The sequence below is a fragment of the Nomascus leucogenys genome, chromosome 2 (genome assembly GCF_006542625.1).
Source record: "Nomascus leucogenys isolate Asia chromosome 2, Asia_NLE_v1, whole genome shotgun sequence".
Taxonomy (NCBI): domain Eukaryota; kingdom Metazoa; phylum Chordata; class Mammalia; order Primates; family Hylobatidae; genus Nomascus; species Nomascus leucogenys.
Genome location: NC_044382.1, coordinates 128,663,861 through 128,680,270, shown reverse-complemented (window position 1 = coordinate 128,680,270; position 16,410 = coordinate 128,663,861). Strand labels below are relative to the sequence as shown.

The window sequence follows — 16,410 nt, the reverse complement described above, 5'->3', positions numbered from 1 at the left end:
GAAAAGTGTCACAGTCTTAAACTATCGGGTGATTATTAGGTCACAGTAACTGGCAAAAGAGGAAAGATGAGCTGAAGAAAGAAAACTGCATGTCTTCTACAACTGTTTATAATATTGAACAGTCTAACTCCTGATAGACATGTGAAAGGAAGTAATTATTTAACCCTAGAAATGTGATAAAACCCTGGCTTTATTTGTATCAAGACTAAATGCATGCATTAAAAAGTTAAGAACACATTATTTTGGTATTTAATAAGTCTATAATTTACCTGGCTCATATCTATTAAACATATTAATAATACAGATAACAAATTTCAGATTATGGTCTTTCTTGATTATGGATCTATGTTTTGTAACTTTCTGATCATTGTAAGTTGGATTATTTTGCTTTCATTATCTTCATGTCCAACACCTATGAAATATAATGCATGCTGAGTAAATATTTAACATGACATTCTGTTTTTTACTCATTTGATTGTTCCTTCAAAAAATAAGGCCTATTTTCTTTTTGTATTCCATCTAAAATATATAATCATTTTTAATAGGAAGCTGTCAAAAACACTATTCAAATTACCATGATCTAGTTTGAAAAAGGCAAGAAAGAAATATGATTGAAGGCTACCTGCCTGTGCAAAGATTACAGTTTTGAGATCAAACCCAAATATTCATAAAAGTCATTGGATTCTTTATCAAGTTGTGCAATAAATACATTTCCACAAAAGATGACTCCCTCTACTCTTATCACTAAATGAAACAGTTTGGTTTTCAGGAACCTGTCCTCATCATAACTCTAGGGGAGAGAAACTCATTTCCAGCTCCAGGACAAAATATCTCATCAGCTGAAATTAACGCAATTGGAAGTTAAATTTGGACCATGGGTGGGTAAAGTTTCTTAAGTTGGTAGATAAGACTGAAGAGGAGGATTTTTATTTGATGTTAGAAGGAAAGATTTCTTCTCTTTCTTTTAGAAGACAGCAACAGCGCATGGTATCTTTCAACTCTGAGGGGGAAAAACTTACGCCCAATGCTGAACACATCCTGATACCAGAAGCATTCAGATATCCCCCTATAATTCTCCTATAAATGTGGGTCCACTTGGGGAGGAAGAGAGCTTGCTAATGCAGGAGGCAAAACACCCTACAGCCTCAATGTAATAGTTTAGGGTACATCCTGGAAGAATGCTGAGTATGAGGAGGGCTTGGCAACATAGGGAGAGTTCAACAGAAGGCTCTTGAAGTACCAAATGGAAGTATAAAATATGTAGTGTGTAAATTTCGATTTATGATGTGGAATATGATATTTCATTTAGAAAATTCTGATATACACTCACTGTAACTTCTCCAAACTCTGTCAGATTTGCTGCCCACTTTGAGGAATGTTAAGTGAGATTAAATGAACCACTACTTCATTTTAATTCTGAGGAACATTTGCTTTTGTCATTATTTACTATTGTTTATTGATTTAACAATATTTCCACAGACCAAAGTATTTTATTACATATATAGCTGAGCATGTAATTAATAATTGTATAATATAGAAAATAAACTTCTTGGTATTGGCCTCAGCATTTAATAATGAAAAACTAGTGACAAACATCTTTAGAAAAAAATAATAAAATAGTCCTTCAGTATTAAAATTTCCTAGTAAAAAGCATTAGATCAAAGTTAAGAATATGACATGTTAATGCATAGATGACTTAGGCATAAATAAAATGAATCAAATCCCAGCTCTTATAGTAAATCAAAATAGGTGAAATCTGCAGGTTCACAGTTTGTCATAGGTCAATTGCAAAAACAATGCATCATTCATATTTTTCATCATTCTGAGGTTTTTAATGATACAACATTTAAAATAATGCATACCCAGGATATAAGCAATGTGCTGCATACTTACCAGGTGATTTTTATGCCACTTTGCTGAATGCAGGATTAATATATTTGGGCTTTTTATTGCTTGAGTAGAAAGTGCTCATTACTTATTTTATGTTTATAATATAGAAAATTTAAAAAACCAATTTTTTTAATGGCATACATCACACGGTTGTAGTGGTTGACTTCCTCAAGATCGTCTTCTGTGGTTTTGGTGCAGTGGGAGGAGGCACAGCTGCAGGTCTGATAGGGGGGAAGCTGTTACTGTGGCTTATTCCCATTCCCCCATTTTCTAATGGGAAAGGAGAGAGATGGGATGGAGGAGGGAGGGGAGGGCCTTGGTGAGGAATCTTTCCTGGTGGGTGGACAGGTTCGCTGTGTAAATGGACCTCCCTGTTTTTTATGTTATACCGGGTATCACAGTCAGGACAATAGCCATGGTACTGTACTTTTTCATTAAACCGAACTCGTTCTCGAGGTCCTGCCTGGGGACATCTGTCTTTTTCAGGTCTATGCATCAGAAGCTGGACTGGAGCCTTGTCCAAGTTACTGTTGGGTATGCAGCAGGTATCTCCATTTGGAATTTTGTTAGGTCCACCTGGTAAGCCTCCATTTCGTAGAAGGGTGCCATTGGTTTTTACAGGATTGGCAGTTGGAACCACCCTTTTGGGGTCTTCACACTTCACAGGTGTCAACCTTGGAGGAGGTGGTGGAGGGTTTGGCTTTCTCAGGACCGTGAGGATAGCAGATGGGTGTGCTGGGGGTTTAATAAGCGGTGCATTAGCCTGCACTTTGATCTTCTCTAGGCTGGAAGCTGTTGTGCCACTTGAGCTACTATTCAGCGTGTCCGTTTTGGAGCTGTCAGTCATCTCATCCTCCAGCTGTAGGTCAGAGGTCAGGGTGTCAATCTGGTCAACCACCTAGTGGAAAGGACAAGGTAATTGTTTTGAAGAATGACCCAAACAAAGTATACTAGAAACGATTTCTTATTGTCTAGGGGAAATCTGCTATGGAAGCTTTAACTGATATTGAACTGAGCATTCCATTGCTGCTTGATGTTTTTAGTCAATAAATTTACAGAATAGTGACCATCACACAGAGGACCAACTGTTCGATAATATAATTTCACATGCTTAGAACATAACATATGATTTATATATACGTTCTATTTCTGGCTCTGATATAGCCACCCATAAAATATGAAACCTGATGCAGGAATATAACTGATTTTTAAAAATAATCAGAGGGCGTTGCCCTCCTGCTTAACATGTAGAAAGCTGTAGAACATTGCTTCCAATCTTGAAATTAAAAAAAAAAGATAATCTGCAAAATCGTAAATTTTCTTGAGACCAACAGAGACTTGACCTCACAAGGCAACCAAATGAACTTGACTGTCAAGAGTTTCAAGCCCTCCGAGGATATACAGAAAACATCAACTGTTCAACCTTTAGAAAATCACAGGAAAAAAGGCAGCAACCATCAGAGTGAATAAAGAAAACAACTAAAACTTTGATGACTAATTAAAGGTTGAATATGTGCTACTATGACAATTTAGAATCCTTGGGAGTCTCAGACACAGTATCATCTGTACTCACTCATGGCCTCCTTTTCACAGACCTCTCATGCTGAGAGGAGGAAAGAGATGGAAGAGAGGCCCTGTTGGGCACACAGGCACAAAACCCCATTTATTTCTCAGACTGTTCTCCCTTATAAAGCAGAACCTTTACTGGTGCAGTAGCAAGAAACCCTCCAACCTGTAAGACACAGGCAAAGATCTTTTGCTTCTGAGAGAGGGTAGAAGCAAAAGCTGTCTCACCTTGGAGAAAGGGAAAGAAAATTATTTGGGCCCAGGACCCTAAACTAATACAAAGCAGATGTTTACTATCACTGGGGGAATGACAGGAAGTCACACCAGTCAAGGGCTACTACAGGTACCAGGCAGAGGAGCCACGGACTCACATAAGGCTGGCAGAGGCATCAGAGCATAAGGCAGGTGGGAACCCACGTTAAGGAGAGAGGTTGTGAAGACAGGAACATTGAATGGAAGTATCTTAGACAATGCAGTTCTAAGGAGACTTTGGCAAGGATCTCCCATAACAGGGCTACCTTAGTGTCTCTGCCCTGTTCAGTCATTGGCTGGGAGCAGCAGTGTGGTCACTGCTCAAATGCTGACTTTCAGAGTACAGCATCAGGGTCCTCAGTCATCTACACTCTGCATTCAGAGGTCTTGGAAGCCATTCTCATAGCCACCATACATGCACTGTTATACATATATGAGAATGGAAAAGTTATGGGTTGTTTTAAAAATAGTTTATGTAAGGAGACAGTTCCTTCATTTCACACATTTCCATCACATCTATTCCATATGGAGATTTTTCCCTCCTCTCTTACTTAGGTCTAAGTTTAATCAACTGTGAAGTTGGCTCTTTGTCACATGGTGGCAGGATTGGGCTCAAAATGAAAACACCAAAAGCATCTAGACATTGGACAGGATATAGACTTTACTTCCTCCTCATGAGGCTCTTAAGTGATTGATTACACCAGGCAGGTAAAGGCCACCAGGGCCCAGTCTTTGGATGTCTCAAAGGCCTGCAAACTCAGCAGTTTCAAAACATTCAACAAATATAATAAATTCAACAAATTTCTTCTAGTATTTTCTATTTTAGCAAATGACAGCACAAACCTCATATCTGAATCATCAGAAATCCAGAAACTCTATTTGATGTCACCCTTTCACTTGCCTTCTGGTCAGGAGAACAAGTCCTTCTATTTTAGCTCCTAAATAATGAATCTTAAATCCATTCACTTTCCTCCATTTTCACTTCTGTCATCCTACTCTGAGCCTCTATGATTTACCATATGGACTATCCAAAGCCACTTTGCTTTCTTTCATTTCGGTAGTCTCAATGACGTTTTCTTTTTTTTTTTTTTCTGAAGCAGAAATGTGCTTTTGTTAACTCCCTGTTTAAACCCTTTCTATGTCTGCTCATTTCTCCTGTGATAAAGATCAATTCTGAAAACAGACTTCAGGATTCTGCATAGTCTCACTCAGTGGAATACTGGTGTTTATCAGCTGGCTCTTGGCAGTGTAAGGAAGTCTTCATTTGAAAGGTTTTGCGTAAAATCCCACTGTGGTTGATTTCAGGTTAGTAATGTGACATTACTGAATCTGAGGTTGGGAATAAATGTACAGTAGCACACAATTAAAAAGTGTACTATACATAAATAAACTCGAGCACAAATAATAGTGAACTGCAGTAAAATAATTAAAAATAACAGGGAACAATTAGAAAATGTTTGTTTTTAATGTAATTAGTGTAAGTTTATACAGTTTCACTTTTTTGTTTTTGAGACGGAGTGTCACACTGTCGCCCAGGCTGGAATGCAGTGATGCAATCTCAGCATAATGCAACCTCCATCTTCCAGGTTCAAGCAATTCTCCCACCTCAGCCTCCCAAGTAGCAGGGATTACAGGCACCCACCACCACACCCAGCTAATTTTTTGTATTTTTACAAAATACAAAAAGAGACGAGATTTCACTATGTTGGCCAGGCTGGTCTCAAACGCCTGACCTCATGATCCACTCGCTTCAGCCCAGTTTCACTTTTAATAACTATTGTGTTTAACAACCAACCAGCTCACAAAATTTTTAAAAATATGATTGGCTTTTTAGCTAGTATGAGTCAGTTCTAGTCACTGTCTCACGCTCCTGAATAACTCTCAATCCTCAACTCTGTATTTCTGTTCCCAATCTCTCTGGTCTTCTTTACGCCCTCAAAATTGCCTGTCTGCTTCCTGCCACAGAATGTTTGCACAAACCATTATTTCTTCTTGAAATGCTCTTCCTTCTTCTCTTAGGTTAACTCTGACACATCCTTAAAATTTTTTCTATTGCATTCTAAAGGCCTAACATAACAACCGGTACTAATTATGGGCTCAGCAAATATTTGTTAAGTAAATGTTCCGAGGGTTATTTCTTCAGTTTAAGTGTGAGCAAAAGCATTTTCTTTCCAATTTGATTTTTGGAAGTGGTTGTTACTTCAAAACTTGCTCAGTTATTCTAGAAGAAAATGGGAAGAAAAGAATTTATCCATAAATGACCACCAAGTTGGTTGCATATTCTCCAGCTCTATCTAGAAACTAAAGTGAAAGGCTATCTAAAGAATGTGAGAGGTAGAGAGACAGTCTTGGCTCATGGGTCCTTGTCCTATTTCACCTGGAGGTTATCTACCCCACACATTTTATCATAGTTAATTCTGCAGCAAAGGAGAGAAAACAGGTCTTTTATGGGGAAGTGAAGCTGATTTTCAGAAATGAATAAATGCCACCTCAGTTCCGGCTGGTTTTATGCTTCCTACCTGGTTTCAGTCTCTATGTTATTTCCCGAGCACCTATAAAATTCCAAGAGAATAAAAAACAAACAAAACACTGCTTTCATGGAGCAGACAATCCATGAAAGGGCCTGACTTTGACTAGATCCTCAAACAAGTAATTTTAAAAGTGCAACTAGCTCAAGCGCTCTGAAGAATATAAGATGTTATAAGAGAAGAGGAAGACCCCATCAGAAAGGTCAGTGAAGCACTCTGTAAGGATGAGTTGGAGCTTACCGGCAGAAGAGTGGTTCAAGCAGTCTGCTCAGGAAAGAGACTGATAAAGGTCCTCTGACAGAAGAGATCACCTGAGTGTGAGTGATTTAAAGACTGTTTTGGCTCAAGGGCACTGTGAGAGATGAGGTTGGATAGTTAGGTAGCAGCTATCTTGTGAGAGCCTTTGAGATGATATGATAAAGTATCAAATATTTTTCTTTTAAAGAGTTGCAGAAGTGAGAGAAGTAGTATTCAAATAGACAATGAATTAGTACTTTCAGAACTGAAGTGTCCTCTAAAGTACACAGAGTTTCAAACAAGAAAATATAAACACTCTCACTCAGACATACCATAGTGAAACTAGAAAACACTGAAAAGCAATGATAAAAGTTTTACAACCACAAAAAAGGGAACACCAAATATTTATAGAGTAACAAAAATTAGTCTGACAGATCTTCACACAAGTAACAGTGGTCCCAAGATAATTTAGAAATAGGTTCATACTGAAAAATAATTGGGAATGTTAATATAGTTTAACTGATATAGAAGTGAGAAAAATAGACATATTTAGACAACAAAGACTGAGAGAGTATTGCTCTTATAGCTCAGTGCTGAAAGCATTGATAAATGAAAATTCAGTGAAAGGTAAATAATCAGAAGGAAGAACTGGAATGCGAGAAGCATAGATAAACAAAGGCATTGGTAAACAAGTAAGTCAAGTTATGCATTGATTACAAAACATAATATATTAATGACTAATTTGGGACAGGGTAAGAAAAATGTGAAGCTAAATACTAGGAAAAAGAACATGTCTGATTGTAGGACAATCAGAATTAAACTATTTAAGTTCATTGTCTTTGTTGTGTATGTGAGGAAAATTATTAGATAATATCTATCTGATACTGATTAACTTTATTAAGTCAAAAGTGTATTTGTAAATTTTAGAGAAACTATTGAAATAACAGATATAAAATTATCACTTCCAAAATAAATAAGAAATAAAAAGTGAGCAATAAAATAAAATAAGAAATAAAAAGGAAACTCAATAAATCTAAAAAGGCAGAAAATAAGAAATCTTAAAAAATGACAACAAAAAGTATCGTAAATGAAAGTCGCTCTATAATACAATAGAATAAATGATGCCAATATATTTGCAATCACAAGAGTGTAAATAGATTAAAACAATGTATAAAAGTAGCGATTTCTGTCAAAAAGAGACACAGAAAGACAATATAAAGTTATAGAAATAAGATATATCAGGGAAATATCCAAATGCAACCTGATGCAGCCATATTAATTCCAAGCACAGAACTTACTCCAAATCTTTCCGGAGCAAAGCAACAGTATAGTATCTATACCAACTTAGGTGAATAAAACATAATTTAGAGTTCATGTTCATGTGTACACACACAAATGAGTGGAAGAAAGATTATGAAGTAGCAATTCACAGGAAGTGAACACAAATTTCCAAACACTAAAAACCACACACTCAGTCTTACTAGTAATCGAGGTCATGCAAACTTGAGAAAACAACATAACATTTCAAACTCAATGGTTTGGTAAAAATGAAACAATCTGATAATCCCAATTGTTGGTGATGATGTGTATAATCGGAACTTATGCACTGTCAGTGCAAATGTAAATTCAGTAGTTCAGACAACTTTTAAAGAGTATCTTATAAATTGAATAAGGTACACACTTTGTGGCAATTCTACTAGGAACACAGCCTCGACTACGCCGGGGAAAGTCCTATAGGTGTTCACAGGGTTGGAAATACACAAGGATATTCCTTGCAGGTTTTTCATTTTTGTTATAGCAAGAAATTGGAAACAACCTAAGTATCTATTAAAAAGTGATTGTATTAGCAAATATAAAGTAGTTAAAATGAATTAACTAGTTCTATATGTATCAGCAGGGATAAATCTCAAAAACCTAATGTTGAATATTTTAAGAAATAATAAAAAGATATATTCAGTAGGTATATTTTGTTTATGCATAGAAGCACAGGTAGTTTAGTTAATACCTGGAAATAAATAATACACATCAAATTCAGAGAAGGAGAAACAGGAACGAATGAAGGAAGGCATCAGCTACATAACATCAATATTTTATTTCTTTTAAAAGGATATAAAGTCATGCTGAGAAAATGTTAACATTTGTTAAATAAATTTTATTGTGGATATTTAAGGTACACATGAGGTTATAAAATGCATATACAGTGAAGTGGTTTCTACAGTGGAACGAATGAGCATATCCATCATCTCACAGAGTTACCCATTTCTCCCCAACAAGAGCAGCTATAATCTACTCATTTAGCAAAAATCCTAAATACAATACAATATTATTAACTATAGCCCTCATATTGTACATTAAATCTTTCAATGTGTTCATCCTACATATTCGCTATTTCGTATCCTTTGACCTACATTTCCCCATTCCCTGTCCCTCAACTCAGACCATGGTAACCACTGATTTTGTTGTTGTTGTTGTTTTAGATTCCACATATAAGTAAGATCATGCAATATTTTTCTTTCTGGATCTGGCTTATTTCATTTAGCATAAGGTCTTTCAAGACCATCCATGTTGTGGCAAGGGGCAGGGTTTCTTCCCCTTTCTGTTAAGGTTGAATAGTAAATATCTAACATTAGCTAAATATATTTAGAAAGAAATAAAATAAGTAAATCTTACAGATGCTATGTGGAAAACACACTGAACGGTGCTGCATTTTATTTACTTAACCAATTAGATTTTATTACAGCCAAGTGAGAAGTAAATAAATCACCTAGAAAAGGAATCCACTGTATCCTTATAATTGCACATCTCTGTTTTGCTTACGGTATTTCAAAGTATGGAATTGCACCTAAAGGAATAGTAACCACAGACATGATAGAAATTAAAGATAAAACAAAATGAAAGAAAGACTGAAGGGTTAGATTTTTTGCAGACATTTGGAGGTGAGAAGATAGCATGGCATCAATCATAAATCTAGGAACATCCACAACTAACATCAGGTATCTAGAAAAAAATGTATCTCAAACTTGAAATTGAGTCATTTGTCCAAATAATTGTGGTTATTTGGGTCTGTGGAGGACTTTGTTAATCACAGTGAAACAAGGAGAGTTTTAAAACAAGGATAATGGCAGACGTTGTGTTTGACAATCCCAGGAGGTTTTTTAAACCATGCACACAAGGAAGCCGTAGTAGACTGTGGAATAATTAAGAATAGTGATAAATATGAGTTAGGAATCACAATATATTTTCAATATTTCAATATTTCAATCTCAATATTTTCACATATGGATAAATATATCTAATTTCAAAACAGAAAAGCAGATTTAGAAGAAATTAAATAATTATATAATCTAAGTTATTTGTGGAAATCCAAATTCAGTTTATATTACTTCTATAAATCTTAAAATGCAATGAATAAAGGTAATGGCACCATAGAGGTGTCATTAGAGTGGAATTCAGATGTCCTAGCTAGAGCAATTAGATAAGAGAAAGAAAGGGAATCCAAACTGGGAAATAAGAAGTTAAATTATCTTTATTTGTGAACAATATGATCTTGTATTTAGAAAAGACAAGAAACCCCACCAAAACACTATTAGAATTGGTAAACAAATTCAGCAAAGTAGCAAGATAAAAAAACTATTAGTAGCTCCTCTTCCTAAGCTCCCACTGTGCTTTGTCCTTTTATTACTACAATTGCCTTAATGTATTGGGACTCTCTATTTATGTGTATTCCCCTCAGAACATATAAGCATGTGTTTCCATCTTTTATCCCTGGCAGAGAGCACAGTGACTGCTGGTAAGAATTCATGGTAAGAATTCACTAAGAATTTGCCTAGTGAGGGAACTGAATAAATGTAGACACTATGGAAAAAGTCATTTATTGCCTTTATTTCCATCCTACCCAAGCTTTCCATGGTTGGGTCTGATTTTCAACATCTTTAATCCCTCCAATCCCAGATGGCCCAGAAAGACACATAAAAATGGGACAGAGAAAAATATAGAATTGGTGAGACTTGGTGAGCTCTCTTCCTATTTTGCCTAACTCGTAAAGCCTTGCTCCAAAGCTTGGACATAAAAAGCAGTTTACAGCTTAATCCCAGCACTTTGGGAGGCTGAGGCGGGCGGATCACAAGGTCAGGTGATCGAGACCATCCTGGCTAACACGGTGAAACCCCGTCTCTACTAAAAAATACAAAAAATTAGCCAGGCGTGGTGGTGAACGCCTGTAGTCCCAGCTACTTGGGAGGCGGAGGCAGGAGAACGGCGTGAACCCGGGAGGCGGAGCTTGCAGTGAGCCAAGATCGCTCCACTGCACTCCAGCCTGGGCAACAGAGAAAACTTCGTCTCAAAAAAAAAAAAAAAAAAAAAAAAGCAGTTTAGTCCAACTCCAAAACAACTAAGAGAGTTTAAGTATATATTTTTCTTCAAATACATTTCCATATAGCAATAAGTGCATTTAGAACCTAAATCTTACTTATCTTTTTTAATAAAAAAAATATAATTAAATTGCCTTAAGGACAAAACAAAATGAAAACCTCTTCCAATTTGAGTGAATCTTTAGCTCCTCCTTGTCAACAACTCTCAACCACAAGAATTTTCAATAACAAACTTAATGGAGATAAAAAAGGAACTTAACCCTGACTGAAACCTTTCCAAGAACATTTATAGATTCCTGTAAGATCTTTAAGATTGACTTACAAAAACAATCACATTTTAAATATGGTGGCATTATCAGCAAAGAACTGAAAAGAGAAATTTATGGGAGCTATAGGAATTTCTACCAAGAGAAGGAGACCAGTAAATACACTATCTTCCCATAACTATGTGACCTTTCTCAGTAGCTGAGTCCAAATGCTGGTGGGTAAAAGAACTGTGTCCAACACAGGCATAATTTATAGGATAGCAACTGAAATACCCTCCTCTGGAAGAGCCGTCATATAAGCCTAACAGAGACAAGGCAGGAAGCAGTGGAGGGAACAGTGAGGATATTATTTTTATTTTTATTTTTTCGAGACGGAGTCTCGCTTTTTCACCCATGCTGGAGTGCAGTGGCTCAATCTCGGCTCACTGCAAGCTCCGCCTCCTGGGTTCACGCCATTCTCCTGCCTCAGCCTCTCCGAGTAGCTGGGACTACAGGCGCCCGCCACCACGCCTGGCTAATTTTTTTTATTTTTAGTAGAGACGGGGTTTCACCGTGGTCTCGATCTCCTGACCTCGTGATCCACCCACCTCGGCCTCCCACAGTGCTGGGATTACAAGTGTGAGCCACCGCGCCCAGCCAACAGTGAGGATATTCCAGCAAGGACACAGGAGGGCCACTTTGCCCTGAGTTCATACTCACCGCACACACACTTCATATAAAATGTTAAAAATCTCTACCCACCTATCCTAATCTACCGACAGGATGAAAATAAGCACTTCATTATACAGCCTACAACTTCGTGTTCTTCTGCTAGATCACACTATTTCTGATAGACTGTATATGAACTGATATGTGTGAATAAACCCTGTGGTTATCTTCTGACAGGTAAAATTATATTGAATTCTACTTGTGCTAGAAACAATGTAATAAATGGAAATATTTAAATTATCTCACAATTTGGTTAGCTTCTCTTTGGTATTTATTTATTTAGAAGAACCTATAAAAACCTTAAAAATTAGGAGTGACTCGGGCCTCTTTTGACTTCTGAAAATGTCCAATGTCCATTATGAAAAAGTCGCTCAGGGGATCTTCACCAAATACTTGTTTCCAAAGGGAAGACTAGAACTGCATTGGGTTCCTGGGCCTGTCTTTGGATTTCCAGAGGAATCATATTTCGTTAACTATATTATTGTTTCTTAGAGATGAGGCCAATCGGCTCCTGACATAGTTCCACATTGTTCCTAAGTTCTCCTTATCACCTAACGCAATTAAGCATGTCTGTCTTTGCTGTCTGAAACATCTCAAGCACCATAATTGTATTATTTAACTCTTTCTTTTTTCCTTGATATATTTGGAAAAGCATGTATATATATATATATATATGTAATAAACATAATCCAGAGTAAGTTAGACATCTTGATGTTGTTAGAGACCCAAGGTCTGTCTAACTTTCTGCCTGCTATACCAAGGGGGTGGGCTCCATTTTCATGTCTAAATTCAGGACTGGGGCCCTGCCTTCACATATACGTTTCAAAAGGTAGAATGAAAAAGGGTGGGGAAGTCATAACTATTCTTTTTTAAGGGGATGTTTTAGGAGCAATACATTTTATTTGCTTATATCTCACCAGTCAAAATAAAGTCATCTTGATGCATGGATACCGGGGAATGTAGACTTTTATCTGGGATATGGTTCTTCTACAAAATTAAGAAGAAAGGATATTCCAAAGCAACAAGCTTTCTCTGAAAGAGATACTAAAACAAACAAACAGTGACAATAAAATACACACACCCACACAAAGGTACACATCTAATCACACTGTCAGAAAGTAAATATGGAGGATATATACTTAAAATTTTTACTAAATTTTTTTTTGCAAGTTTTTTTGGAAACAGAGTAAGGTGGATTTTTGGGAGGTGTTGTGTTTTTCCTTTTATAATATGCATATAAGCGGCAACTTACCTCCTGTTCTCTGGAAATAAACTAGATTTTATAATAGATAACAATCATTATTCATAGTTGAGCCTGATAAATTAAGTATTTAATACCTAATAATATTTTTGGTCAAAAGCAAGTAAAACTATAATGCAATTTGTCTTATTTTTCTGTGTGTTCAATTGGATTCAATCATAATTTATTGTGCAAGTACTATTCATCTGGTAATATGTAAGACATTGAGGATAAAAAATAAGTTTCTAGTTTAAATGAGACTGACCATATGCACTTCATGTCTTCCTCCTCAGATCATCTTTAAATGAGAGTAAAGAAGTAAGAATAGTAATAAACTCAGAAAACTTCCAGAGAAAAGTGAAATCTAACCAGAGATTTTCATAAACATACAGATGAGTTAATAAAAAGGTGGAAAAAGTACTGATGAAGTTCCAGAAGGATTTTAAATTTGAAAGTGGAATACAGAAAAAGTGGAAGTGAGAAGCAATACAAAAGTTAAGAGTGGGGCATTGTTGAATCACTGTATTTCACAAGAACACATTGTGTCTAATGGTCCCACACTCTTTCACATACAACACGATTGTCAACATAGTAACAGCTAATAACCTTAAGAAAAAAACTGAAATCCTTTCTATAAAAATATGGGACAATGTCTCTGGATAAGAATGCTCTGAGTACGGTTAACAGCAGCTCCGAATAAAGCTCTCCATTTTTTCCATTGGGAAAGTCATGAAGATGGAGTCACAGCATCCAGCCATTTGCTCTTGCTCCATATGTGGGAAGATTCTAAAACATCTATATTATAAGAACATACGACTAAGTATCATGAGATTTTTGAAATAAGCAACAACACAAAACAGAAGGACCAAAATGAATGAATTGATCAATGTTGAAGATGAAGCTGCCATTATTAGTGAACTAAATAGAACTTTGTAGTAAGTCTAATTAATCTATTTAGAGATGCTTGAAAATGTACTGCAGTTATAAAATAATAACACATACGTAAAAAAGCAATAAAATAAAAAATTGGAATATAAAACAAATGTTAAATTTTAAAAATATTAATAGGTTTAAAGATAAAAATAAAATCTTAGAAATATTATCAAATATAAAGCAAAAATATATTTTAAAAATACAAGAAAAAAGTTAAAAGACATAGAGAGCAAAAAGATCAATATTGGAGCTTCAAAAACTGATTAAAGATTTCCAGAAACAGAAAAAGAGAAAATGTGAGATGGTAATAATAAAATAAATAATGGAAGAGTAAAAATTTCATGGTTGACAACAGAAATGCAGCTTCAGATGTAAAGGGCCAACTGAGTGCTGATGAGAATGAATGAAAAAGAAAGAAAAGTCACTTCAAGACACTCAGAAAAAAATACAAATCACATGATCCATACAGTTTCTTCAGGAGGAATAGACAGTGAAAGACATTTTACTAGTAACTTCAAAAGTTCCAGAACAAATTATTTCAACTCCAATTTTAATTCCTGGCTAAATTAATAATCTTTTGTAAAAGCAAATTAAAATATTTTTAGATATTAAGGACAAAAACACTTCCTTCCTTCACATCCATTCTTTAAAAGTTAATTAAGGAGATATTCTGGCACAATAAAAATGGAATCCAAGAAATAAGAGATGCATAGGATCCAAGAAACATTACATTTAACCCTGCCTTTTTGGGGGGCAGAGGCAACAGCATATACAGTGGCATTGAGGTATGAAGGACAATTTTTTTCTATATTGGTAAAAATAAAGTAGGTAGATGGCATATCAGTATGACACATGGCCGAAAAAGCAGTTAAGAGGTTGCAGGAGGCCCTGTAGTGTCGACATGTGAGAGTTTAGAGATCAGTTGAAACTTTAAAGCTCAATTTCCAAAAGATATGTATTTACAGCATTGATAAAAAAAATGTGGGAGGTATTTGTACACAGACTGTAGATGAATGCACATGTTTTAGTAGGTTATTTTTTTTTCTTTGAGAAAGGGCCTCACTCTGTCGCCCAGGCTGGAGTGCAGTGGTGCAATCTTGGCTCAATGCAGCCACCGCCTCACAGGTTCAAGTGATTCTCCTGCCTCAACCTCCTGAGTAGTTGGGATTACAGGCATGTGCCACCATGCCTGGCTAATTTTTTTTTTTTTTTTTAGATATGGGTTTTTGCTATGTTGCACAGGCTGGTCTCAAACACCTGATCTCAAGCAATCCACCCACCTCAGCCTCCCAAAGTGCTGGGATTACCAGCATGAGCCATTGTGCCCGGCCTAGTATGTTCATGTTTTAAGTCTAATTATTTTATAGCCATAGCATAGAAAGTATACGGACAGCCCATATCTAAATATAAAATTCCACTGTAGATAAGATTTGTGTAAAAATGTTAACAGACGCTTGTAGCCTTGAAAAATTACACAAGATTCAGGAGTTTATGTTAATTGAAACACTAAATGATGTAAAAATTTTAACTCTATAATTTGTAAAACAAGATGTTTATGTGCTTTTTAAAGACCCATAAAATAACAGCAAAGTACCTGGTTTCATTTAATTCATTCTGTCATACAACCATAAGCATTTGTGAGCTGCACTTGAAATACGTAGAAATGCCCCAAATCATCAGGCACCACTTCTAACTTCTAACTGGCATATGCCGAAATGCTATTTTGGGAAAACAAACATAAAACAAGTACTAAGGGAGAAAGTGATATTAAAGCATCACATAGTTCTATATAGTTAAATGTATTACATGTTACGGTCACTACATGTAATTCTCACGTTTACTTGTTTATAAGTTTTAGTAAATGAGGTTTTCACTTTTCTTTCCTTTGTAACAAACATTATCCACAGATTATAATGGCTGAAATATCATTACTAACTTTAATTCCTGTTTTCACCAGCTGTCTTGTGATTTTAACAGACGCATGCCTCTAGTGAGGCTTCCTTTAAAGTGTGGCAAAGGAAACATATTTCATCACAATTACTTTAGTAACCTAATAGATGTACAAGATGCAACTACTTGCATTTTGTGTGTATACACTTCAAAATGATTCTATTATGTTAATCATGTTCAGAAAGAGACTGTAACTCAAGATAATGGAAGTGTAACTTTAACACAAGCTTATAGCTTTCAAGATCTATAATCTCTTTTCGTATTTGTGAAGTATGAATTAAACAAATCCTCAAGTTGTCTATTTTAATTTTCCCTATAGATGTTAAACTAGCTCAATAAAAAATATTCTGCAAGCATCACAGTAATGTAGTAAGAATAAGAGCCTGCTGTATCCAATCCACTCTTTCTTCCATTCAATCCATTCTTTGCCTTGCAGTTAGAGAAGACTTTCTTTAAATATGTATCTATTG

The 16,410-nt window shown here is 35.8% G+C and overlaps 1 protein-coding gene across 1 annotated transcript in view; it reads right to left on the bottom strand.

Moving 5' to 3' along the window:
- Positions 1-1,426: 1,426 nt before the first annotated feature.
- Positions 1,427-16,410, bottom strand: part of PRR16 (proline rich 16) — a 226,249-nt gene continuing 211,265 nt past the window's right edge. Inside the window, exon 2 of the mRNA XM_003259877.3 lies at positions 1,427-2,788. Coding sequence (XP_003259925.2) covers positions 2,033-2,788 — 756 coding nt within the window. The 3' untranslated portion in view covers positions 1,427-2,032. The remainder of the gene's footprint in view (positions 2,789-16,410) is intronic.